Source organism: Pimephales promelas, chromosome 19 (genome assembly GCF_988280905.1).
Source record: "Pimephales promelas chromosome 19, fPimPro1.hap1.1, whole genome shotgun sequence".
Taxonomy (NCBI): Eukaryota; Metazoa; Chordata; class Actinopteri; order Cypriniformes; family Leuciscidae; genus Pimephales; species Pimephales promelas.
The window spans coordinates 20,003,950-20,031,371 of NC_142787.1; the positions used below are offsets into that span (position 1 = coordinate 20,003,950).

The following is a 27,422-nucleotide window of genomic DNA, read 5'->3' on the forward strand; positions in this document are numbered from 1 at the left end:
ATGCACGTTAGTGTGATGGCCGTCGACTCCTACTTAGAGAGCTTTGTGGTTGATTCAGTCATTTCTATAAATCCATTCAAATTTTAAATGTAATTGTTGATTTCTATTATGAATAGAACAGGGCAATCAACAATTTTCTGATTTTGACACATTTCTTTTGGTAAATTTGTCTTGTTTGGTTTGCTGTGAGATTTTTTAGTTGTTTTGTTTGGTGGTTTGTTTTGCTTTAAGACTTTTTAGTGGTTTGTTACTGTTGTAGCGTTTTAGTTTAGTTTGGTGGTTTCTTATTGTAGTGTTTTTTTTTTCTTTCGTTTTTTTGGTGATTTATTTGATTTGATTTATTAGACAAAAAAGTATTTGTTAAGGATAACACAAAATTAAAAACTTAACTCCTAGCAACAAGTACATTGGAATTGTATACTATTATAAATACAAAATTGCAATACTTTTTTTTACATTTACAAATATTTTTGTTGACTCTAGATTGTTTTAGTTTGGTTTAATTTCTTGAATGCAGCTTTGAAAAACTGTAGTACTGTATAAATATGATTTTTTTTTTGATTATGTTAAATAGCTCTTTGTGGTTATGTAAATTCACAGGTTAAATTGTAAATTGTATATTGTTTTTCTTTATGCAATATCACCCTCCCTCCCCTTTATAAATATTTTTGTATTTTATTGTAAAAAAAAAAAAAAACTCTGCTTCAATTACCTCTAACCATAGGCACTTATTTGGTTTATAAATAAAGGTAAAAATATTTATATTACTACGTGTATGACAAACTATATTGTATTTTTGTTTTATGCAAGCAACGAGTAGTCTTTTCTTAAGAAATTGGATTTAACCCATTTCACTCCTCTTGAGTAACTCGAATCCTTTAAGACTAAATACTGTAGTGCCTATTTCTACATTTCTCTCTAGTGTAATTAGTAGTTAAAAAGTAGTTAATTGAATTTGTACAAAATTATTATTATACCCCCTAATTCCAGGTGACATTTGTCTAGACAATTGTTTTTCTTCACTAGCCCATCAGATGGCGCCTGCTTTCAGTCTGGAGGCTGTTCAGGCTGCAGTGGTAAGTCACAGATGTTGCTTGTCCCGTTCTTTTGTTTTCCCCCCATTGAGAAGAGAGACCTCAGCTGTTAAAGGAGATTCTTCATTATGGCTTTAATGTTCTTTTGAAAATCATTTCCATTAAAATATTTTTTTTTTCAAAGGAAGGTATTAAAGCGAAGGTTAAATGAAGTTGAACAACGCACAGGCTCGTCAGGCATTTTTGAGTGCTTCTCGATGACCGATCACTGTGTGGGCAAAGGCCTCTATCCAAAAGACTACAGCAGGCTCCAATAAAGACGGAGGGGATGGGGGAGTGATTTGGGTAAGGCAGATGTCTTCATGTGTTACAGGTGCATGTGAATGCCTTGTTTTTTTAAATAGAGAGAAGAAAAAATATCCATATAGTTGTTACTGATTTTGTCCTCTTTTGTAGGAGTGACTTCCTGTTGTGTGATGTCACAAAAACTAATGGTGATGTCATGGAACGTCAGTTAATTTCAAAATTTGAAGTGAAATGTCACAAAGACTATAACTGATCAACTGCTTACTGAAACAACCAAAGAGGTCGCAAGCTGTTTCAAACCCTAAATCATTTACATTTCATTATAAATCTAATGTTTAGATAACCCCCGTCTTTGCTGTATAAGGGGTTTTTAACTGTTTAGACTTTAACGTAGATTTATAGTGACTTAACATCATCCACTTGTTGGTTATTCAAGTTCAAGTATGGTTCTGTAATAGTTTTAGAAAATGCCATGTGTTGTAATATTTAATTTAAGTCCAATTACCTATCAAAATCAGATATGTGATTAGTGCAGAGCGTGTTTTGACGGCCATAGATTCATCAGAACACGGGTATGCTGAGTGTTCATCAAAATGTTTAATGAACCAATTCATCGGTTAATGAATGAACCCAATATGTTACAAATGGACCAGTTTTAAGACAGAAAAGAAAACATTTCAATAAACTGAGCCTCAGAATCTCAGAAAAGTAAGAAACTAAAGCCGATGCAGGATGAAAATGGATTTACCTTTAAGTACTAGCTCACCTCTGACCATCAAATGCAGTTCGACAACGTTTGCTAATCAGTGAGTTAAAGCAGTAGAAAACGCCTTGGACGAACATCTGAGCTATTATCATAAAATAGAACTCAGGAAACCATAACCAATGTGATTGGTCAAGATGACCACGGACAATACACATCCTTTGACAGTAGAATCTAAACTGCGAGAGGGTGCTCATTTGTGCTCGATGTCTTTCCGCCTCTCAGGTTTATGGTCCAAATATTGGTTCGCTCTGGTCGATGACCAGCCAATAAGCCCTCCCTCGGGAACCTATAGCACTAAGGTGATCATTCCGGGTAGACCGGTTTGAGTGGAATCCGCTCCGTGTCCATAGTTCAGAGTCTTGTCTCAGACCACCTCTCTGTTCTACCAAACAGTGTTCTCCCCCATCTCTTGACCAGGATGGGACATGGGGCCATTGTAACTGGTGTTGTTGGCCAGGGGGAAGGGTGGACTCCCTGCAAAGCCACCCTCCCCCTGTGGATTGGGATGAAGAGGTCCGGTCATGCCTGGCTCGGGACTGGGGGTGTCTGCGTGAGAGATCATGTCCGTGAACCTTTGGTCGTCTGAGGGGTGGTGCGCAGACACCGGGCCGCCCTCAAGGGGTCCTGAACCCGAGCCTAAGAGGTAAGGGGACTCGGCTGGAGACTGAGCTTGTGAGGAAGGGGGTCCGTGAGGGAAGAAATCGTAGTTGACCACTGGGCCGTAGTAATCAGCTTGGTATTCTGTGGAGAAAAAGAGTCCATTCAGTTACTGGTTGACGAGTATGACTTGACATTTAATTAATTGACAAGAAGTATTTTTTTTTATTTGATGTCCAATTTCATCTGTTCTTCACATTTTCTGAGAGGATGTGTCAGGCTATGACGAAATGACTCATTACGAGCACGTAACAAAGATTTTCATGCATTAATGAATGAAAATACTCTAATGAAAGGTGAGGAAAGAGGATGTAAATAAACATGGAAATCATAGGAGGCATGTTTTATTTCTCCTCGCAATATCCAACCCCTCGCTCCATCATACCATTGCGATTGGCCTATATAATTAGTGCTACACAAAGTCATTAACATTCCTCCCCAATTCCATTATTTTTTTCCTGCAGTTGTGATACTTTAATGTGCTAATCAATCATCAAAAGACATTTCATCATAAAGAAACGCCACTTGTTCACTGAGTGATAGATCGTCGAATCATCAATGCCAGACCTCCGGAGATCAGTACATCTATCTGTTCCCATGTTCAGAAAGCTTTTGCTCTGAAAATGTATGCTTTTTTTGAGGGATTTGAAATGTGCAAATTTTCCAATTAATTCTAGAATGGTTGGTGACCTTATTCTGATTGTTTTGCTTTGTTTACCCATTACAGGAACGAAAACACAACTTGCATCTTTGCCAAATACCTGTTAGTATGACAGATACCAGGTGTGCGAGTGTGCACGTGGAATTCCGATCAAAAAGACCGAGCTGGAATGTCACGCAACAGGTAACGCGCATGGTTTTCAGGATCCTTTCAATCAGATTTCTTTGTATTCGTTCATGACTGGAACCCATTGCACAATTCTCCAATGAACACCAGTGCAATCCTGTTATAGTACTCATTTTTTGATATTTTGCTCTGATGTTTAAGAGACAACATAAACATGGCTTTTGGATACTGCGTTAAAGCTCTGAGGAATGATGGGTAGACCGGTAGAGAAATGCATGGAAGAGTCTTTGTGCTTTCAAAGTAAGAGAAAAACCCTGAAGTTACAGAGAATGTGTGTGAGGTACAGAACATGATATTGTGACAGAACATTCTTTATGTACCTCCGTAGTAACTGTATCCTCCAGGGCCCATTATTTCAGGGTCCTCTAGTCTTCCTCCAAGTGGCCTCATTCTGCGAGGTCCCCTGAAGAAAGCGTGCCGTCGAGCACCGAGCGCGCTCAGCTGCTTCATCCTACGTTCTTTAGACCGCCGATTTTGAAACCACACCTTGGAGGCAAAACCACAATTATAAATGTGTGATTACCTCACAGAGGTACGTGATCTTCCTTACATATTTATACATTGCACATTCCTATGATTTTCCATTTAGAAAACGGCTTACAGAAACTGGGACAAAAAAAATCCACACTTGTCCAGGTTACTTGATTGTTTACGGGAGTAATTATACCGTGCAAAACACCTAAGCTAGATGTTTGCTATGTTGGTTAAAGGGACATTTCTTTCTTATGTGGGACATAAAGGAAGATATTCTGAAAACAGATTTGTCCATACAATGAAAGTCAATGGGGACCAAAAAATAATTTGACTTGCATTGTAAAGATTTAGAATATCTTCTTTGGTCAATTGCAGAAAAAAATGAATGTCATACGGATTTTTCAGTTTTGGGTGAACTATACCTTTATTATATAAGATACAGGTACATACAGAGACTAAAAGAAAACAGCCTAGTCTTAGTTATGTACTATAATGGTATTATTAGAAACTCTTTAACAACTTAATGAGGGAAATGAACACAGCATACGTTAGGCCTACTGGTCAATGTTAATCCAACATACTGTCACAGTGTTATATAAGCTTTGAAATGTCATTTTATAAATAATAATGTGACCAAATTAACTGAATACCAAGTAGATGGTACACCAGGTTATTTATCATTGAAACTAAACACTGTTCTAAAGATATTGGCAGAACTGGCTATATTACGCACAGAGACAAATATTCTCTAGTTTTCATGTTTATCCTACAGCTCAACCTAATAATGACAGAACCAACACATAATAATTGATCCGACCCAACCTGTTAAATACGTCTTGTCAGGCCTAAAATGCTACTGAACTGCAATGCAATAGATTCCCAAGATTTATATTCCTGTGGAAATGAATATGCTGTGATGATTTCACCAGTCCCTCATCGTTGTGCACGCACACACGCACACATAATTTCTGAGACACTGCGGTGCTGACAAGTATCGTTTGATCACGGCGCCGCCAGCTCATTACAAATAGACCTGATATAAAAGTGTGTGACAGATGCAATATCAGACTCATCACTGTCGAACATTGTTTCAATCTCTTAGCAAGACCAAGGCAATCTGATGTACCACTGTGCCGGTGAAACTCAAACATAACCTTTTAGTCAAAATAATCACAACCATATGCTTCAACAAACACCACAAGGGCCGTTTTTCACACTGTTGTCATATAAACTGCTTGCGCAGGAACAAAGAGTAGAGAATATGAAAATGTCTGACATAAGGTGACATTGTTATGCATGATGCTTCAATGTAACACATTCGTGTCTGAATCTGCATTGCCACTGCATAATATATGCTAACAACAGTTAGTCTGCTCTGGAGGCACAATCCCACCATGTACGAAAGAGAAAAAGAGAGAGAGAGACTATATTGAGAGTGTGTTAGAGACAAAAACATGTTCTCTACCTAAAACCACTTAAGCATTCCTCTCCATACACAGCTAAGGCAACACCTGCTTATGGAGAACAATTGGCTAACTGTTTGGTACATTTTTATGGAAATGTTTTGCCTCCTCCTGAGTGAGCGTTGCTTAGGGATTACACACACACGCTGCTGAACCGGCATGGCTCCGGAGGGCTCCCTGCGCAGAGCGCAATCCACATTTAACACATAACAAATGAACAGGGACGTGTGGCAAAGGCCGTCTCCATTTTGGCTCAGAAACAAAGCCTTGAGCCTCGCTGGGATTCGGAGAGGGTTGTGATTTCTTGATGATGACAGCGACACATGAAGATGAGCTGTGTGCTTGAGTGGATAACTTTACTCGTCAGGCATCAAGAATCAAGTTCCCTTCCCTATGACTGGTAATCAAGCAAAGGTGTGGTTTTTTTTATATGGACCCGGCAATGTGCTCTTATCCTTATTGTTAATAAATTCATGTTCTGCATTTTCTTTACTTTTATAATCCTCACGTCATTCTTTCCACAAAGCTCCTAAATTGTAATTAATCTAAATATGTTTCAGGACTGAACACTTCTGGCATTTTTCACTAAATAATCAAGGAAAACTTGCACTCTCACTAATGGTGTTGATCTTTATCTGTACTTTAAAGCATGTGGCTGTGTGGCTGTGTTTGTGTTCGATAACAGCACCTCTCAATTAAATTTCACCTCACAAATAGCTTGAGAAATTTATTTTGAAATAGTTTTTAAATTTAGTAAGAACAGTTGGCTGCAATTGCTGTTTGAACAGCTTGTCTTTCACAGTCATATTTTCTAAGCAGGAACCAACACGCCCATCATGTAGCTGATGTTATCTTAAGTTTTTGATTCAGTGCCTATACCTGGTATACATCCATTGATGACGCTTTACAACTGTGAACATTTTGGCCTGTATTTGGATTTTTGTCATATTTTATGTATACCAGGATTCTACACTGCAAATTGATGATGATATGATAGTATGTTAATTAAATATTAACTTGTACATATTCTGTACCTGTTATACTACTATTAATAGGTATACAATTCTATCAAATAAACTCAAACATTCAAACATCATCCTGCACTTCCAGGAGAAGTTAAAAGTGCCCTCTTTTTTAACTTTATCATATGTTATGTACGGTTTGTTAGTGGGATATGACCTTGTCAAACCATGACTTTGTACAGTATACAACTAATTATTGAAAATTGTATAGAAATATCAGCATTCAATTTTTTTTTTTTTTTTTTTATAAATGTGCTAGTGGCATGGCTCTAGGCCAGTAATAAATAAACTGTGACATTTTTTTCATTTTTTTTTTTTTTAATTCATAGTCATATCCCAGTGGTTCTCTATCCCTGTGGGGTGTGTGGAACGGGACTGAGGACAGCCACATCCCACCACATATTATTATTTTCATTTAGCTCGAAGTTAGGCATAAAAGCTTGCGATGTAATGTTTAAAATCTTAAAGAAATTTACTTTACAGAATGAATTTACGGTACATATCGTGGAACGGAAATAAATAATAAAATAAATGCAAGCGTATTCTCACCTGTATGACTCGCATGTTGAGGCCTGTCTCCTGCGCGAGCTGCTCGCGGATGTGTCGCGTGGGCTTCGGCGTGGCCACGAACGCGGCTTTCAAAGTTTCGAGCTGTTTGGCCTTGATGGTGGTGCGCGGGCCCCGTCGCTTCGTGCACGAGTTCTGCTCCTCGTTCTCGTTGTTGTTAGTGTCCTTATCTGAGGATGTGGAATTGTCCGTCTCCTTCGTGTCGTCCTGGATCGGATCCGGAAGATCAGGCGATAAACTCCGGTCCGTACACGATGACACTTAAGCATGTTAAAGGACCAATGAGGGACATATTAGACTCATTGCAATTTTCCTCCCCAATGATCACTATAATAGCCTATAGTCTACTATCACCATTCTCTTGAGATAACAGTTGTATAAGTAGCCTAATATTATTAAAAAAGTAGCCTACAATGCATAATAGTCACACATTACTGGTAGGTCTATAGCCTAACATTAATAAATGTTTAATTGGCTAATATAATTGCATAATCTGATATAAGATATAGCCTAGGTATTAGGCTAAAATCAATTTGACACATTTCGACTACAAAAACAAAACTATGAATATCATGGTTGACCAGACATGAGGGGTTGTTGTAGCCTACTTTGTTAGTCTAATAATAGGCCTATATTATTACTAAATAAATGTTTGATTAAATGTTACTTAAACTAAATAAGGGCAATAGATTAAAAAGTAATAATAAATTGCACATATTAATACACACACACACACACACACACACACATACACATGAAACAAAGGAGAAAACAAGCAGAGATCACTTCTGCAAAATATCGGAGGAATTAAGTCTGGTTGTCTCTTGGGACAGGCTGCTGTGCTTGATAACAGCTTGTCATTGTCTGAGGAGCGGGGATATACGACTACAGACGTTTATCTGACAAGAAAGCGCATGGACTGAGGAGAATGAGTTATGGACACTTCTCTATAGGTGGACAACACCAAGAGTCCTCAGCTTGCAATGAAAAATGGATTGACAATCATATTCACGGACATGGACATCATGAAATCATTTTAACTAGCCTGGTTCGATTTACTTTTACTCACCTTTATTTTTAAATTCTAAAACAAGTTATTCCAAAATGAAAATAATTTAGCCTAATTTTGCAAAAATATAACACTATGGGCCTATTTGCAATCTAATAACCGGCACGATTTATCCTAGTAGTGGCCTTGGGTGGATACATTTTTGTCTTACAAGTATGCATCAAGTCGTTCAAAATAAAGATTGGTGTAAAAACGGCACGCAACCTTCAAAAGACCATTTTATGCATTAATGAATCTGAGTGTTATACGTCCCTTTTAAATCGACTGGACGAAGCACTCAGTCGCTGTTAAATTAATTGGACTAGCACTGACCCACAAGTGGAGGCGATAATAATGTCATCTGTGTGTTGGGAAACAAACAGCCTGTCCGTGATTCTGAACACTCGTGCGCATCACAGTCACGGGGACGCGCATAAATAGTCAACTCGCACACCTCCGTATTGGGCTGCTCGTTTCGTTTCAATGGATTTTACATTTGAATCACACACGGGCTCTGTTAATGTGCATTTGCATCTTTGAAACAATAGAAAGATAGAGATAGCACGTTAGAACATATTGTAGCCTACTAGACGACAAACAAACACAAATGAAAATGTTAATAAAAAAGAAAATTTTTGTTGCTTAAATTAATCGGAAACGAATGCGTTTCCCTGAAAAGCTTCGCCTTATAAAATCGAGTTTAAAGTAGGCCTATGTGCAAAGTTCTTACAATGTAGGCCTAATCTTTTATATTAGTGTTGCTCTAATTTTGAACAAAAACATTTAATTTAATTAATAATATCATGTGGTTTAACCATCAAGTAAATATTTAATTCTTAACTCGTATTCAAAATTCTGAACTTTTTACTGAAAAGCTTAACTTGAAATTCATAATAGGCTATTTGTAATAACCTTGACAGTTGTTAGGGTTTATGCATGATATAAACTCAGTTTTATAGATTTCATATCACATGACAACAAAATGGCTTCCTTCATGATTTTTTTTAAATAAATGAATAATAATAGAACAATTACAAACTAAACCAAAATTACACCACCAAAGCATTTTACTTTAAGGCCAACAAAAATAACTTAATTAACTGAAAATGAAACCATTTATTGACAATCATCATTTTATATGAATTGCCATTTTAATGTAATATTGAACAACTCAATAGATCCGGATAAAAAAAGAGCGTCACGTCATTGACCGATAATTCATATAACTGTCAATCTCTCTCTCTCTCTCTCTCTCTCTCTCTCACACACACACACACACACACACACACACACACACACACACACACACACACACACACACACACACACACACACACACACACACACACACACACACACACACACACACACACACACACACACACACACACACACACACACACACACACACACACACACTATGTATTTCACTTGTAAAGCTCTATTCGTTTCTCTCACCTGAGTTTAAATTGACTTCTTTGATAGCGCTCGCGCTCAGGTAGTCCTCTTTACACACAAATTTGTTTTCGTCGATGACGTAGAGCTCCTCGCCCGTGGACAGCTGTTTGTTGCACACCATGCACGTGAAACAGTTCAGATGGAACACCTTGCTGCGCGCTCTTCGCACGAGGTCGCTGGGCGAAATGCCCTGCGAACAGCCCGCACATTTCGTACCAAAACGCCTGTAAGGGGACATACAGATGGGGGAAAACAACATTTTATAAGAAAAAAAGAGTTGTGGCACGTTTAACCTAATGACCAACACAAAATGTTATGTAATGGACATTGATGAGATTGCATTCCAGTATACCAATGAGTCAATAATTGTTTATTTTACAAACCCAATACCCCCCCCCCCACACACACACACACTGCATCTTATTTGACGATTAAGAAAATGTTTAAGTATAATTGTACATCATGTATAATGTGTAGTAGGCTATGTGCATTTTTATGTTGTCTATATTGTTAATAGGGCCTATGTGTTATGAGTGAGTAAATTGTTAATTCTGTCATAAGTAGCCTAATAAAAATATTGCAATACGGATAACGCACAATTTCACTCATTGTGACTAAAAATGATCAAATATCAACAGTAATTTCAAGTCACTGATTAATGGATATAATTATCTATATTTTCCATTCAGCACTTTTATAAACCATGCCAACAACTCTGAATATTTCTAAAGGAATTTGACAGTATGCTCAAGATAAAGTCGACATGCTCTAAATTAAGTGATATTGTGGGATTAGGCAAAACAACAAAATATATAGGCCTATACACACGTACAATTGCTGATTTGTTAATCTGTGCACATTGGTTTCATGGAAAAATAGGCAGAAATAATATAGCCTAGAGAACGTGCATTTTTTTCAATTTATATTTCAATAACAACGAGACGGGAAAGACCGGGTATACAGGCCGGCCGTGGTTGAGGCACGTCAAGCGCACTACTCCCTTCTGTTTCTCCCCTCGGGTTTATTTTAACACTAATGCACTAAATCTTCTTCCATTTGTTATGGTATCGAGTCGCTCTCGCCCTTTTCAAATGCATCTCTCCCAGTGAAAGGCCATAACACTACTTACACAACAAATGGACGCATTACGGGTGATTACTGTTTCGCCCCACTAATGGCTCCACATTCAATCGCCGAGCTCGATGCTGGGCCCCATAGAACGTGATGGTCAAGGCCGTTTGGGATAACAATGGCACATATGAAAGCTTAAACACTGGATGACGTTAAATAGCTCAGGGAAATGTAAACTAGAAGAAAACATGACAGAACTCATTTAGCGATATTAATGACTAATACAAATAAACAAGCGGCCTGTTCTGAGAATACAACAATATAGGCTAATTACAGGTATATAATAAGCAACACAGGTGTTATTTTTAATGTTGTTTGGGGGGGCTTTAATCGTTTTGGAATATTAGTGCATCATTTTATTACACGATTTAAAAGTAGTTCGTGGTCGGTGATTTAACTTGATGGCTGTTTATATTATTTCAAAGGGGTTAATGATATATTAACTTAATACGTTAATATTAATTAGGCTAGAAGTTACTTAATTATGAACAAAATATGTAAATGATCTTGGCTATTTTTACTACAGTTTGGAGGGTATTTGAATTTTAAAGACTGAATCTCCTATAGGCTATATATATAATTTCGAATTTTCGTTCTGGATAAATGTAAACAAACAAAAAAAAAAAAAAAAAAAAAAAACTACTTTTGTTTTATATAAGTATCCAAATGAATGGTCCATCAAATGCACAATAATAATAATGCGTAAAATATTGACGTGTTTTAGGGTAGGCTACAATAAACAGTTATTTCACGTACAGGTTTTCTTTTATTTCCCCATGTGCACAAAGGTTTTCAAGAGGAATTCTCACACCGAAAGCGTGTGAATACAATAAGCAATGCATGAGTAATCAATCAAAAGCTATTAATGAACGACGGAGGATCAAAGGTTTAACAGTACATTACATATTTTAGGCAGGTTAATCCACAAATGGAGACTCATCCACATAAGAGCAAAACAAGGGTAGGTAAATCCTACATGACACATTCTTCAAATGAGGATTATTCCAGAAGTTTGACGAGGTGAGGCAGCCCAAATACAAGCAGCTGCAGATCTTACCTGAAAAAGTCAATTTTGCAATAGAGCTTTCCGTCCCTTGAGAAACATTTTTCGGTCAGGTTGCAGTTACACTCGCAGCACTGGACACACTTCGCGTGCCATGCACGGTCGAGAACGTTTAAGAGGAACCGATCCAGAATGGGCCTCTCGCACCCCGCGCAGTGCACCATCATTCCGCCCTGGAGGGGACCGAGAGCCGATCTTCCCAAACGGGCACCGCGCCTCGGATTGGGGCCACACGAATCGGTGCGGAGCAACGTCTTGGCTTCTTGTAGAGGGATGCAACAGCAGAGCAAATGTTCCGTCTTGAGAATGATTCCCCACGACGCCTAGAGGTAAACACTCCGGACGTGAATGTTATGCATTATACCTGTCGGCATCCAGAAATCCACTGAATCAAAAAAATATATTCGTTGAAGAGAGTTTGTTAACAAAAAGGCTTCTCCAAGTTTTCCTCTTGTTTTTCTGTTTGTTTGTGGGCTCTTGATCCACCTGCTTGTGTCCACTCACCTCACCGACACTTTTTTACATCACTCTGTTCCAGTTCGCGGGAGCTTCTCGCATCCGTATTCAGATTTGATGACGTTTTTTCTTGCACTTATGCCGCGGTGACCAATCACAGACAAGTTGCCATGGCAACGGGTTTAAATATTGGCACTCTCAGATTGCTTCCGAAGGTCTACCTTGGGTTTGGTAAAAAAACATCTATAAAGGCTGATGGTAGGGAAGGTACTAATTATTTCATCGACGTGCTTGCTTTTTTCTTTTTCTACCGAATTTGCAACTACGACTGGATCACTAAAATCAGAAAAAAGAGCCCGTGTGTTTAAGAAGCGTTTGCGTTTTGGCCTCACTAGTCCTGGATCCTGGAGAGCACATTCGGACTGAAAGACGCTCTTCGATTTCTTTATAGACTTTTGAGATTATTTTTTTAAATTATTTTTATAATTACTCCATTGCTCTATTTTGTGTGTATAATGCAGGATTTGAGAGTCGAAAATCTAGTGCCGGTGGTTAACCAGAAGGTAATAAAAAATAGTCAAAAACGTCTATAAATATGTACACATTTATAGACACTGTTTAGCCTAAGTTTTCACGTATTTTGCATGATGCGTAAAGAAAATCTAAATAACCATCACTGCGTCTTAATTCTGAAGGAGTGATCTGTGCGCGCGGTGGGGGATCCCGTTCTTTTATCATGCATAAAGCTATTTACAGGGAAATGCACTGGATTAAGATACTGGCTCGTATCAATAGAGAGTACCGGATCGCCCAGCAGTTTAACAAAGTAGCCACAAATCGAAGGGATTTTAAATATTTACCCAGGTAATCATTTTGTTAGCTGTGGAAATGCAAACATTACACTCTATAGTTTATTCGGGTGAATTAGAGACTGCATTTACAATCTTTTAGCAGCTTTTCAGCATTTAGTGGAAATGACTTGTTCAAATTTAAACCTTTAATTTTTTTTTTAAAACTGTATTTACAGATCGTGTATTATCGTGCGTTCACATGGATTTCCTAAGACATATATAATTGAAATTATTTATTTAAAATATAATACATATATTTAAATTTATCTAGGCTATTAAAAGGAAAATGTTATTAAAAATAAATGTTATTGTTAGCCAAAGGTATTTTTAAACCACATTTTCCTATAGCATTACATATTTTGCATTTTGTGAGAGTGCTGTGTTTTCACGGTGCCTGAAAGCCACCGGCATGTGTGATCACTGGAATAAATCCGGATCAGGCCACCCGTGGTCTGTCTACCTGCTTCCCTCTCTCCATGTAAACAATAGCACATAGTTTACAGTTGTGCTAGTGAATCGGATTAGAAAGCAAACGCAAACACCCCAACCCAAACTTTGCCCCAATAGACTTTATGCCTGGACTATTTAAAACAATAAAACATAGGCTACTACTACGAATAATAATAATAATAACAATAATACATCTATCTATCTATCTTATCTATCTTATCTATCTTATCTATCTATCTATCTATCTATCTATCTATCTATCTATCTATCTATCTATCTATCTATCTATCTATCTATCTATCTATCTATCTATCTATCTATCTATCTATCTATCTATCTATCTATCTTAATCTTAATCTATTTTCTATCATCCCCTAAAATTAATAATCCCTTTACAACATGCAGGGTTTAAGCAGTGGCTAAATAGCGTTTGGTAATATTTGGAGTCAGGGGGTGCCGGTGGGCTGCATGTTGTAGAAAAGGAGAGCCAAGGGCGAGTTTCGGGCCCCCCGCTGTTCTTGGCAGGCAACAACGGCAGCGAGTTTGGCTTCGTTTACATTTCTAATCCCTTCGCGATGCACGCTATTTATTTTCTCACTAAGTATTGTTTTGTTGACTTCCCATTTAAGAAATCTTCAGTTTTCCCCCTGACGTTACCCTTCGCGAATAAGCAAATATGAGTGAAATGCACGCCTGGGCTACTTTCAGTCATTTGCATATTTTTAAATAGCTAAATACTAAAATTAAAGGTGCCATCTGTTTACAGTCGCCCTGACAGAAGAGCCATTAACAGGCTGGCCTAACCTTGTCGAGTCTTTTTGGTTAAATAGCGAATCAGCCCACAGCTTGTGCGTGCGCACATATGCAGCCAAAACTATTTGAATGTGGAAGCATAGAAACGCAGCACTTCACGCAGCACCTTCACGCTCTCATATTACCTTGTTTTATACTGCTTCCAACGCGTTATCATTTGATGCATGGGAAAGCTAACTACTGGACTGGAAAATTGAGAGTCCGTTCTTCTACACTCTTAGAAAAGTGGGTTCTATAGGGTTCTTTAATCAACTGCAAAGGACCTTTTATGCAAAAAACATGATAATGACAAGAAAGAACCCTTTTGGCACAAATGTTCTTTATAGGCTATTGTTCATTCATATAGGCCTATTACATTATTCTACAACATTTTGTTGTTAATTCAATTATTGTTTATTAAACTGTAGTAGTAACTTAATATCATATTTTAATCATGTTGATTTTTTGAGGATAAAAACTGAAATGACACTCTTCGTGTGTTTGATCAATTACATTTTTTAACCCCCATATCTTAAATTTTGTGATAATTCACATGCATTGTATTTTAGGGGTTCCAAATACGTACTTTAGAACCTTTTAAGGTTCTATATAGAACCCTTTCTTCAATAGGCCATAGTGCAATGAAGCACTAAAGAAAGGGACTGAAGTCTTTGAGGTTCTGCTATACAAACAAACGGTAGCCGAGCCACCTGTGCAGATGGGGAACTGTCCAGGGTGCTGAAAACAGCGGGAGCCCTCGCAGTGACTAATGCATCCAGTCAGTGTGTGAATTATACAATGACTTTCATGAGGGTTGGATATTATAAAAGATTTTCGACATTTTAAAAGGATTTTTAGATGTTTAATTTATTTTTATTTTTATAAAGTAGCCTAGGGCCTGCTCACATATTGCGCGGTCATAATGGAAGCGACGCTAAGCGTGTCTGCGCCGCATCAGATAAAAAACAAAACAACAAAAAAAAAAACATAAAATTTTCAGAATGCGCAAGCGCACCGTGTCACGTCACAAGAATCAAGCGGAGCGCAACTGCCCTAGCGCTTTGGAAAAAGGTGAACGACGCGCCCAGCGTTTTAACGCGATTTTAGGCGCTATATGTGAATGGCTCTTTTTTTTTTTCGGACCGCAACCTGTTCATCTCGCGAAATGTTTACTCTATTGTATGCGCCATTACACAGCAGGTAGATAAAACAAAATTAAGTTTTATTATCAGTTGTGATATTTGTAGCCATATCACTATGACTTACCCCACCTTTTTTTTAACTTCTGGTTGTTTGTAGAAAGTGTATTATATTTATATTTGATTATTATTATGGCATTATATTAACATAAGAAGCCTATAATTATCAAATACTATGACGTGTTATTACATTACCTAAACTAGTCCAAAATGTCTTTTTTTTTTTTTAAGATACACGAACACCTTAATCATTCAGCAGCAGTTTAATTGGTGAATTGACGAGACATAGGCTAGTTACGTATTATTCACTGATTGGACAATGATTCTAATATTTACTCACTCTCTTTCTTAATCATGTTCAACTTTACAATCAAGTCAGAAAACTCAACACGAAAAACAAATTTCATTATTATAAGAATTATCATTACGGACATTAAAAGTAAATGAAATATTTAAATCATTACACTTTCTTATGTCCAAAAAAATTTTGCAAAACTGAAAGCCGATAAAACGGAGCATTGTTGTGATTCATTTAAAGGCAAATGTCCTTATTATCGGTCTCAAAGGCTTTGGGTGTCTATCAAATATATCATACAAGTGTGATCTCTCCAGTTTTGCATAAACAAGACATGAATACATGCATAGTAGATAAAACGGCTCATAGTTCTTTGTGTAATTTACAGAAGTGTTTAGAGGGCCTACTTTGCTCACGCTTTATTTAGGAGACATTTCCATACACACAAGAGAGGGAGAAAACATCCACATAAACAAACACACACGTATTTTAGAAATACTATAGATTACTCTTTATTGTTATGAATGGAACACAGTTTAAGATATTTTAGATTTAGTCCGAGAGCTTTCTGTCCCTCCATTGAAAATGTATGTAGGTATACTTTCCTTGTCCAGAAAGGAAATAAACACATCATCAAAGTAGTCCATGTGACATCAGTGGGTTAGTTAGAATGTTTTGAAGCTTCGTAAATACATTTTGGTCCAAAAATAACAAAAACTATCATTTTATGCAGCATTGTATTGTCAATCCACGTTCAGTGAAGCTGCTGGCGTAAGACGCTGCTGACGTGTTATCTGGTGCGTCCGTGTATTCGGGTTCAAATAAATATGGCTGGGCAAATAAATGCAAGTCTTCCTCTGTGTTGAAATCCTTAGACATGTTTGCAAAGATTGTTTACAGCGTGCATCTCCCTCAGACTGTGAACGAAGCACGGGCCAATGAACGCGGATTGACGACAGAACCCGGAAGACAACAATGCTGAATAAAGTCGTAGTTTTTGTTATTTTTTGGACCAAAATGTATTTTTAACACAGTCTCATCCCAAAAAGTCATATAACTGACGTTTTGGGACGTATTTTGACCATACGTCAATATCAGCCTTTTTAGGGCCCCCTTAAACGTCGGTAGATGGCGATCCCGGGCCGTCATACAACTGACGCTTTACCTTTAACGTCAGTTAGGTGACGGGTTAGGTTTAGGGTTAGGTTTAGGTATGGGGTAGAGTTAGGATCCCATAACCTCATCTACCGACGTTTAAGGGGGCCCTAAAAAGGCGAATATTGACGTATGGTCAAAAGACGTCCCAAAACGTCAGTTATATGACGTCTTGGGGTGAGACCGGGTTGGTATTTTCGTTGCCTCAAAACATTCTAAGCCACTGATGTCACATGGACTACTTTGATACTGTCTTTATTTCCTTTCAGGACAAGGACAGTATACCGTAGCCTACATACATTTCCAAAGGAGGGACAGAAATCTCTCAGACTAAATCTTGGTAGTATGGATAGGTTAAATGTTGGGTTAAGGGTTAAGGGAAGAGTCAACAGTGTAATTATAGAAAATTACGGAAATGAATTACAGCTGTATAATAATTTCATGCATGTATTGTTTAAATATAGCCTAAGTACGATGTGAAAGCATGTATGTAAACAATAAATGTATTGTGTCAAAGGATTCATTTAAATGTTGGTACTCTTAACGCAAAAGAAAAAGATGCACAGAGCGAAAATGATGGTGTAAATAGTCAAAAGAACATGAGAGACATGAACATACACACTTTTAAATGAGCTCCACTCAAAACATATCTCCCTGGAGACATTGCAGTGAGTGGCACACCTCCACTTCGCCTGCACAGACCTTCATTCTCACTGCCAGAACTAGCCTGGAGGGGCCAAGCCATCTCAGCATGTTTTCTACCCCATACTACAATCCACCAAGTCCACCGCACACACAGCCAGACAGACAGACAGACAGACACACTCTCGGCCCACATGTGCCATTAGTCTTGAAAGGTAGGAGAAGAGGTGAACAGGCATCTCAAGCATTCCTATTTGCGACCCCCCCCCCCCATCCCTCCGCCTCCCGTATCTATCCACCAAAGGGGTACATGACTCCCCAGGGCTGAGGCAGCAGGCTGGGGTAGGCCTGGAGGGGGGCTGCGGTTGTGGGGGTCGGTCAGTGTGATGGATGGTTGATTGGTAGCTGTCCCAGGGGCCTCTCTCGCTCTCACCTCTGGCGTTGGGAATTAAAAGGCGGTTTGTCTCTAGCGAGTCCTCAGCTGCTGAAAGCAGCCCGGCAATTTCACAGAGATCAGAGAGGGCATTACCGCTGCCTGTCAGGGGAGCCGTCACACAGCCGGACACCACAGGGTGGGGTGGCGAAGGGGGGGCCGCTACTTACAGGCATGCACATGCGTGTTAATTCTCTTCTCACATTGAAAAACACATGAATGCAGATGAGGAAAAGGAAGGACTCTGTATCTATGGTGCAAGACTTCTCTGAGGAGGTGATCTGTCTGAGTGGAGTAGGTGCGTGCACACACACACACACACACATTCTCACAGGGCCTTTTATCGACAGCCCTGTCCATCTCACTTATCTGTTCTAATCAAAGCTCTCTCCATTAACACCCAAACTACCCTCAGCTCCAATGCGAGACCCCTATCCTGATGAGTATAAATACACACAGACATTCACACTTTCCACACCCACTAAAACACCAAGGAACTTATTAACATCCGCCAATCAGTTTGAGTTTGGTGGTAACCAGTTGGTTAGAAGCACCACTTAACTGTCCGCTATGGCCATGGCTGGTGGATTAAAATGAGAAAAACAGGAATCATTTTTTAAATACCAACTCAAATGTCTTAATGCAGGGGTTAACCTATTGTTTGATTAAAATATACATTAAACTAAAATAATTTTAACTTATTTTAAACATGAGCTAAAGTTCAGAGTTGAACTAAATGTTTCCCACCTTAAATTTAATAACATACAATTATATAACTCTGCGAAGTCATTAAATTAATCATTATTAATGCACTATGTAAGTATCAAGAATGCAAAAACTTTAAAGTGGTAAGTTATTTTAGGCCAGGCTTATAATGCAACACACTTAGGTGTGGAAGGCCCTTATTTTACAAAAATAGTTTACCAAATATGAAAGTTTTGTCATCATTTAGTCACTTTCATGTCATACAAGCCACATCATTTTTTTTAGTGCAACACATAAGAAGTTTAGCAGAATGTCCCACACTGTAAAACAATTATATGATCAATAAGTTAGGACAACATAAGTTTTTAACATTGCTTTAACTCATCAAAATAAGTTAAGCAATTTTCAAGTTATACAAGATTCAACTATTTTTTAAGTCAGTTTAATGTATTTTAAGTTGAAATGACTTAAATATCCAAGTTGACTGTACTTAATTTAAGGGATCAACCTTTTCTCTCTTTTTTCTCTTTTTTTACAATGCAGAAGTTTCACTGTCAATTCAGACAGGTTTGGATTATTGATGGTGAGTAAAAATTACATTTATAATTCTATTAATTATACACTAATGGCCAAATGTTTGGTGTAAGTATCATTTTCTTTTTTTAGTATCTTTTTTTAAGTCTTTTATTGCTCACCAGGTGGCATTTATTTGATCAAAACATGCTTAAAATATGCTTATTATATTGTGATGTAATGTAATTACAGCTGAAATACCCTTTTTTCTATTCTAATATAATTTAAAATATAATTTATACCTGCTGGCTAAGCTGAATTTCCAGCACTTTGTCTGAGAATGGGGCATGAGGTGAAGATGAAGATAAAAGTTAGTAGAGTTTGACAGAAAGATAACAACACCAAACTGAACTTAAGCATTAATGAGATCTAAAACACAGGGAGATATATATATACTGTATATACAAAGTGAAAATAAAGATGATTGGATTAATAGTAAGAGACAAATAAGGAGACAAATAAGTGGTGGGAAACTAAAAACAAAAGAGACATGTGACTGAAGATAAACTAAGAGTCCATGAGAGTAAAACTAAGCATAATTGTGAAGGTCACACGATCCTCCAAAAATCACTCTATGATTATTTGGTATCAAAGAATTTTTTTTTTCAAAAAAATTCAAAAATTTTTTTAAATAGTGTTGAAAAAAAAAATGTGCTGCTTAACATTTTTGTGGAAACCATGAAACTATTTTTTAGGATTCTTTGATTAATAAAAGTTCAAAACAACTGTATTTATTTAAAATAGAAATATAAAAGTGTTTATTAATTTATAATTTATTTTTATGCCAGTGCAGAATCAGTTTTTGTGTGTTTTTAGTAATTGTTGGTTTGGTATGTTTGAGTTACTAAAGTCTGGGCTACTATTACACATTACACAGGAGCCTAAACTCTGAGAAAGTGATAATGTTAAGTGCACCAGAATAAAATATGCAAATCAGAATTAAACAGTGTAGCTGACAGAATCATTTAAATCGCTACTTTTTTGAAAGTAGTAAATTGCTACTTTTTTAAGTGAACCGATACTTTTTCAAAAGTAGCAATTCACTTTCAAACTTTTTTGAAAGTGAACTGCTACTTTTTCAAGTAGGAATCACTACTTTTTCGAAAGTAGTGAATCGCTACTTTAAAAAAAAAGAATTGCTACTTTATCGAAAGTGAATCACTACTTTTTCAAGTGAATTGATAATTTTTCAAAAAATTTTCATTAATTTTTTTAACCATGTATTTACATTGTAAGTTGTCACCTGTTCTAGCAAAACATTACACGCAGAAGACAACATTCCTCTGCTCAGGCGAGCAACTACCAAGAGAAGGTGTTAAAACCACTTCTTGCCCAGGACAACTTGTAGCTGTACTGGAAAATGCTGGCTGATCTTGATCAGACCTGAGATTGCCACCACTAACCTACGACCAGAGATGCACCAGGATGCATCAATGTTATCTGCCAACAAATTCTGTCAGCTAAAAAGGAGAGGAGGGAGCTCTTTGGGCAGCATTTGATTTTTCCAGAGTACCAATGTCAATAACAAATTTAGTGAAAGCCTATTTTGGAGATTTGCTATTTAGTTTCTCAACTCCAAAATTCAGCACTACATGGCAATGCTTAGAGGTTGGATAATGGCAGGATGCACCATTTCTCTGCTTGCTTTTACCATGGCAATGGAAGTACTCATTAGGGCATTGAGATGTTTAGTAGAGAGCGCTTGGCTTCTGGGATGCGACTACCACCAATCAGATCATACATGGATGACATAACATCCATGACTACAACAGTAGCCTGCACTAATCGGTTATTGGGTAAGTTAACAGATAATATTGAATAGGCACGAATGCAATTTAAGCCATCTAAATCAAGGAGCATCTCGATAGTTAAAGGAAAGGTAGTAGATAAATCATTCTTCATTAATGGTGACGCAATACCAACAGTTTCTGAGAAGCTTGAAGAGTCTTGGGCGATACATGGGTACGATAGGGATCTAGTCTGAGCGGGAGAAGTCAGATGACAAGCAGTGGAAGGGTCGAAGAGCATAAAAAGTTGTGCTCTACCAGGCAAACTAAAACTCTGGTACTTTCAGTTTGGTCTACTGCCGAGGTTGCTGTGGCCACTGACTGTGTACGAGGATTCTTTGACAACAGTGGATAAGCTGGAAGCGTTAATAAGTTCATACATCAGGAAATGATTGGGAGTTCCACGCTTCCTCAGCAGAGTGGGACTTTATGAAGGAATATTGCAGCTGCCAGTCTCTGCTTTAACCGAGGAGGTTAAGTGTGCCACGGTCAGATTGGAAATGACCTTGGTAGAGTCACGCGACGAATGTGTAAGGTAGGCAGCATCGGTGTTGAAAACTGGTAGAAAGTGGTCAGCAAAGAAATCTATGGAAGAGGCAAAGGCTGCCCTTCAAATTGGGGATATCGTGGGACAGGTACAGCATGGAAGAGGGGGTTTTGGGCTCAGTTCAGTTGAGCTCCTCCTAAATGGAACAAGGCAGGGCCAGCTCAAAGGAGGAAGCTGGTAGTCAACGAGGTGCGAAAGCAGGAGGAGAGGATGAGGTGTGTAAAAGCCATTTCCCAGGGCAAGGAGGGAGAGTGGATGAGATGGGAGAGCGTGGAACAACGCAAGATGGGCTGGCAAGACCTTTGGTCAATGGAAGAGAGTAGGATCAGTTTCCTTATCCGGTCAACATATGATGTTCTCCCATCACCGCAGAACCTAAACCTCTGGGTAGGAGAGTATCCCTCTTGTCTTTTGTGTTGATCACCTGCCACATTAAGGCCCATTTTGACAGGATGTAATGTGGCTCTAAGCCAAAGTTGGTTTACTTGTCACCATGACCAAGTACTGCGATGTTTGGCTTTAGTATTGGAAGTTCCCGGCTATTCCAGCAAAACATTACATGCAGAAGACAATATTCCTCCGCCCAGACGGGCAACCACCAAGAAAAGGTGTTAAGACCAATTCTCGCCCAGGACAACTCGAACAACCCGGTCTCATCCCAAATCGTCATATAACTGACGTTTTGGGACGTCTTTTGACCATACGTCAATATTCGCCTTTTTAGGGCCCCCTTAAACGTCGGTAGATGAGGTTATGGCATCCTAACTCTACCCCATACCTAAACTTAACCCTAAACCTAACCCGTCACCTAACTGACGTTAAAGGTAAAGCGTCAGTTGTATGACGGCCCGGGATCGCCATCTACCGACGTTTAAGGGGGCCCTAAAAAGGCGGATATTGACGTATGGTCAAAATACGTCCCAAAACGTCAGTTATATGACGATTTGGGATGAGACTGTGTTAACTCGAACCTGCTAGGGACTGGAAAATGCTGGCGGATCTTGATCAACGGCTTATTTTTCCACCTGAGATTGCCACCACTAACCAACGACCAGATATTGTTTTGTGGTCTGGATCAGCACGCATTGTTCAACTGATAGAGTTAACAGTGATGGGAGGATGCGGTAGATGAAGCATATGAGAGGAAGAAACTACGGTATGCTCATCTAGCCACTGAAGCAGAACAGCGAGGATGGAGAGTCCAGGTTTATCCAGTGGAAGTGGGTTTGTCGAGGATTTGTGGCATGCTCTACAAGCCAGTTCCTCAGAGACTTCGGATTCAGTGGCCCAGAGAGGGGAAGCAACTGGCTGTGGTTGAAATGGAAAGATTCTAGCTGGCTGTGTACAGGCCACCATTGGTCTGTTGGTTTATTTGTGTAGTTTGCAAAGCAATTACAGTTATTACGTTCCTGTGTATATTGTGTGAATGAGGGGTGGTATTTGGGCACCATATTGTGTTTTGTGATAGGTAGCCAATGTTGCCACTGAACCTACTTTAACAAAGACAGTCTGGCTCGACAACCTTAGTCAAACGGGTTGGCGCATATGGTTGGGTTGCGGAGAGATTGTGAGATTATGCTTAGGTGGTTAGGTCACATGTGAAGTACGAGGAAGGAGCAACCTCAGCATCAGGAGGGATGTAAAGGTCAGTAAGCTGGGCTGAGCTGAGTGGGGGATGGAGGGGGGTGACTCTGGGACGTATAATTACATTCTATTAATTATATAAAATACATTGTAATAAATAAGACTGTAAGAAATGTTTATTTTTTTGAGGATACTTTTCATTTTTTCAAAAAGAATTGCTACTTTTTCAGAAAAGAATCGCTATTTAAAAAAAGAATTGCAACTTTTTCAAAAAGAATAATGTAACAAAATAATAATGTAACAAATGTATAATACGACTGTAATGTATAATTACATTGTATTTAATGTTCATTAAGACTGTAACAAATGTATATTTACATTTTTTCGTTACTTTTTCCAAAAAGAATAACGAAACAAAATAATAACGTAACAAATGAATAATTACATTGTAATTAACGTAAAATTACATTGTAATGAATGTATAAAACACTATATAACACATTTTCTAAAAAATGTATAATTACATTTTAATAAACATATTATAACACTGTAATAAACTTATAAAAGTAATGCTACTTTTTTACTTCAGAAGTAAACAATGTAGATGACTACAACTTCAATGTGTGCTTCTTTTAAAGATATATTTAAGGATATCTTTTGCATTTCTAAGCCAGCCAATGTCAAACCCGTAGCAAGACACCTGTCAAGTTTGAAATCCAAAGAACTGGTTCAACAAATATTCGATTAAAAGAAAACAGACATTCCTGTAATTTATAGATAAATACAGTATGTAACCAGGACTATACTATACAGTACTACACAGATGTTTGAGTGGTAGTGTGTATGTTATCTATATCAGTGAATATGAAATGTAGTGCAAGTTGTATGAAAGCAGTGTGTATATAAAAATATTTGAATCGCAAGCCCTGCAGGATGTGTGTGTGTGTGTATGTATGGTACAGGCCCTGTCACTGAGGCATGATAAGAGAGATTACCTGCAGCCTTTGGTCCATCTTAATGAGGTAATGAGTGGAGGGGGGTGGGGGGCACTCTGCCTCTGCCCTCATATACTCCATTAATCAGAGAGGGTTGGGGGGGTCAGACACCACGGCCAGAGCACCATCCCACCCCCATAACACACTAATGGACTGACTGAAGGTGCATTTAGTTAAATGGCTCTGACTGCTTAGCATGATGGAGAGGAGAAGGGTGAGAGACAGAGGAAGAGGACAGCAGGTTGGACATACAGAGAGCAAAGATGAGAGGCATAAGAGTAGCTGACGGGAAAATACAACAACTGCAAATGAAAAATAACAAGAGGAAAATGACACCTGCTAAGATATGCTCTAATGCACCTAAAGTAAATTAGTTAAAATTACACGTAATTAAAATTAAATTTAATGTGGGAGGAACAATGAAACAATTTGTTGAACTTTAACTCTTTGGGTTGGTTGAAGTTAGTTTTATATAGTATTTTTAACAAACACAATTTTTTCTCATAAAATTTCTTGAAAATCAAACATTAATTGATAGAACCCCCACAGTTTGCCGCCCACAGACAGCTATTTTAAACGCTTTAATATTAAGTGCTTAATCTCATGACAGGTCATAAATATAAAAGTACCTGATGGTTTAAACTATTAACAATCACATGTATGCTCATCATATGAACACTATGAGCACCATTTAGCTCTAATGATATATATCTCATCGGTAAGATTTTTAATGTAAAAAAAAAAAAACGTAATATTTTTAAATATTATGACAATTCAAAATAATTGTTTTCTATTTTATTATATTTTAAAATGTAGTTTATTCCTGCGATCAAAGCTGAATTTTCATTCTTCACTCGGTATCACAATCTTTCAAAAATCATTTGAATATGTGGATTTGAAGCATACCAATGTTGAAAACAGTTGTGTACAATATTTGTTTTAGGATTCTTTGATGAATAGAAAGTTCAAAAGAACATTTTTTTTTTAAATAGAATCTTTTGTAACAATATAATGTCTTTACTGTAACTTTTGATCAATTTAATTTATCCTTGATAAAGAAAAGTATTGCTTTCTAAAAGTTGTCAGAACTTCTCAATAGAAAGTAAAAAAAGAAAAAGAAAAACCCTAAAATCAAGTAAATATTTGTTTACTCTTCCACGTCACTTACTTAATCTAAGAATCATTATTTACAGGGCTGTTGCGAAAACATCTGAAAACAGATTACATAAATCATAAATTTTGAAAAGCAGGCAAGGCTTGTGAGGAAGGAAAGACATAATGAGGATAGATAAGAGGACAAAACGAAGGGCACAGGGAATGACTGTGGATTGATGGATGGAACGAAGGATGGAAATGAGCAAGACAACAAGAGCGAGGAAGAAAGCGAAACAGAAAAGAGGGAAAGAATTGTAAAGGACGACAGTAGAGGGAGGAAGAAAGAGCTTGTGATGGGGTGTATAATCTGAGCTCAGTATGTGTGGTTGTGCCCTGTTCTCCCCTGGCTGGCCGCCCCAGCAGCCACTTGAATTAGCAGCCGAGGATTATGGGGGAGAGGCTCATTAATGAGGCAGACAAACAGCAGCCAGTGTGAATATTTGCACCCAGAAATTGAAAAGATTAAGTCCTATTTGACAATGACTGGCAGGCTCTACGCTGAGAGAGAAGCTACTGTTAAATATTCATATGCTGCCCGCAAGGCTGTCTGTGCGTGTCCTTCTCAACCCATGCAAAAATATGCGTATATGTCTAGTGTTTGAGTGTGTATGTGTGTGTGAGTTGGGTCTCTCTTAGTACATGTTTGAGTTGTATGAGAGGGCCAATAAATTGGCGTGAAAATGTCTGTACTTTTGTTAATGCGAATCCTGGAAAATTCTGGACGTATGGAAGATGAGGTAAATGAGAGTTCAGCCATTTTGGTATTATGCAGAGTCATATAAAAAAACAAGCCACCATTTGCCCTCAGGTTAATTCACAAGCATGGTAACGTCACCATCAACATGATTCATTCACTATTTGTAATAATAATAATAATAAAAACTTCGCAATTCACTTTTGATATAAAATGGCCTTGGGTGTTGAAAATAAATAAATAAATACAAATTCCTGGCACTGCAGTGCTGTAAAATGTGATGAAATGTGAAATTTTCTTTATATATATATATATATAAAGCACGGTTCATGATGAGACTGGACAATTCTCAATCTTAAAAAAACGAACATATTTTATCAGAAAAAAAACAAGGACTAGTTTTTTCAGCCAATAAACTGATGGGCCAGGCATCCATTCAAAGCCATTCTGGTCTGCATTTCTAGGTCTGAATTAAGACTTTATCTCAGAATTACCCGTTTTCAACACTGCAGTGGCAAAAAAGACTTGCAGGGTAGTGACAAGAGTCACCTATTTTGATTATCGCTTGATAAGCTATTTGTGCAAAGGCTCTCTGCTGCGTTACATGCGGATTCAGTGGTTGGTCCATGTGCCCACCTACATAGGATGGTGATTAATGACGTGCCCTTTAGGTGTCTGGTTAATGCCACCCCACCCACTGGCACTTCCCTTTAAATGGCAAATATATGACATAAAGAAGGAGCTGATATAACTACTTCAATTAATCTATGGATCCTTTTTTAGGTCTACTATCACTCCAAAAACCATCATTTTGTGAATGAAGAAGACTTATTTTGGTTATTTGGCACTATCTAGAAATTTCGTAAGCTTGGTAATTCTTGGGTGTATTAAAACTAGACACAAGATGTTGGTTTGTCAGGTTCTTTGCTTGATTGTTCTCTGGTTTAAAAAAAAAAACCCAAACAAACAAGGTGTTCTGTACAAAAACCATGAGAGCATTCAAGAAAGATGCACTCATTCATAAATGGCTGTTTTTTCATTCACAGGAAGTCTTGGAAGCAACGCACTCACACACACACACACACACACACACACAGAGCATTTCCACTATTGGACATTAATAGTGGATGAATAAAACTACTGTTTTAATATTGATCTATGTACTTTTTTTTGTAGACGTTCACAGGGCCAAAAGTGCTCATAGTTAAAGGCATTCACACACGAAACACTACAATGCTCTATAATCACAGCACTGTGTCTTTGCAGTGAGCAC

General features: G+C 37.9%; 1 protein-coding gene across 2 annotated transcripts in view; it reads right to left on the bottom strand.

Moving 5' to 3' along the window:
• Positions 1-1,918: 1,918 nt before the first annotated feature.
• lhx5 (LIM homeobox 5) overlaps positions 1,919-27,422 on the bottom strand; it is a 67,883-nt gene continuing 42,379 nt past the window's right edge. The window contains exons 1-5 of one of the 2 annotated variants that reach the window (XM_039688359.2): positions 11,831-12,754; positions 9,643-9,866; positions 7,119-7,396; positions 3,931-4,096; positions 1,919-2,847 (exon numbers count right to left, since the gene is read on the bottom strand). In XM_039688359.2, coding sequence (XP_039544293.2) covers positions 2,489-2,847; positions 3,931-4,096; positions 7,119-7,396; positions 9,643-9,866; positions 11,831-12,003 — 1,200 coding nt within the window. In that variant the 5' untranslated portion in view covers positions 12,004-12,754 and the 3' untranslated portion in view covers positions 1,919-2,488. Of the gene's footprint in view, positions 2,848-3,930; positions 4,097-7,118; positions 7,397-9,642; positions 9,867-11,830; positions 12,755-27,422 lie in introns of those variants that run through there. The other variant, XM_039688360.2, reaches the window with a different exon arrangement.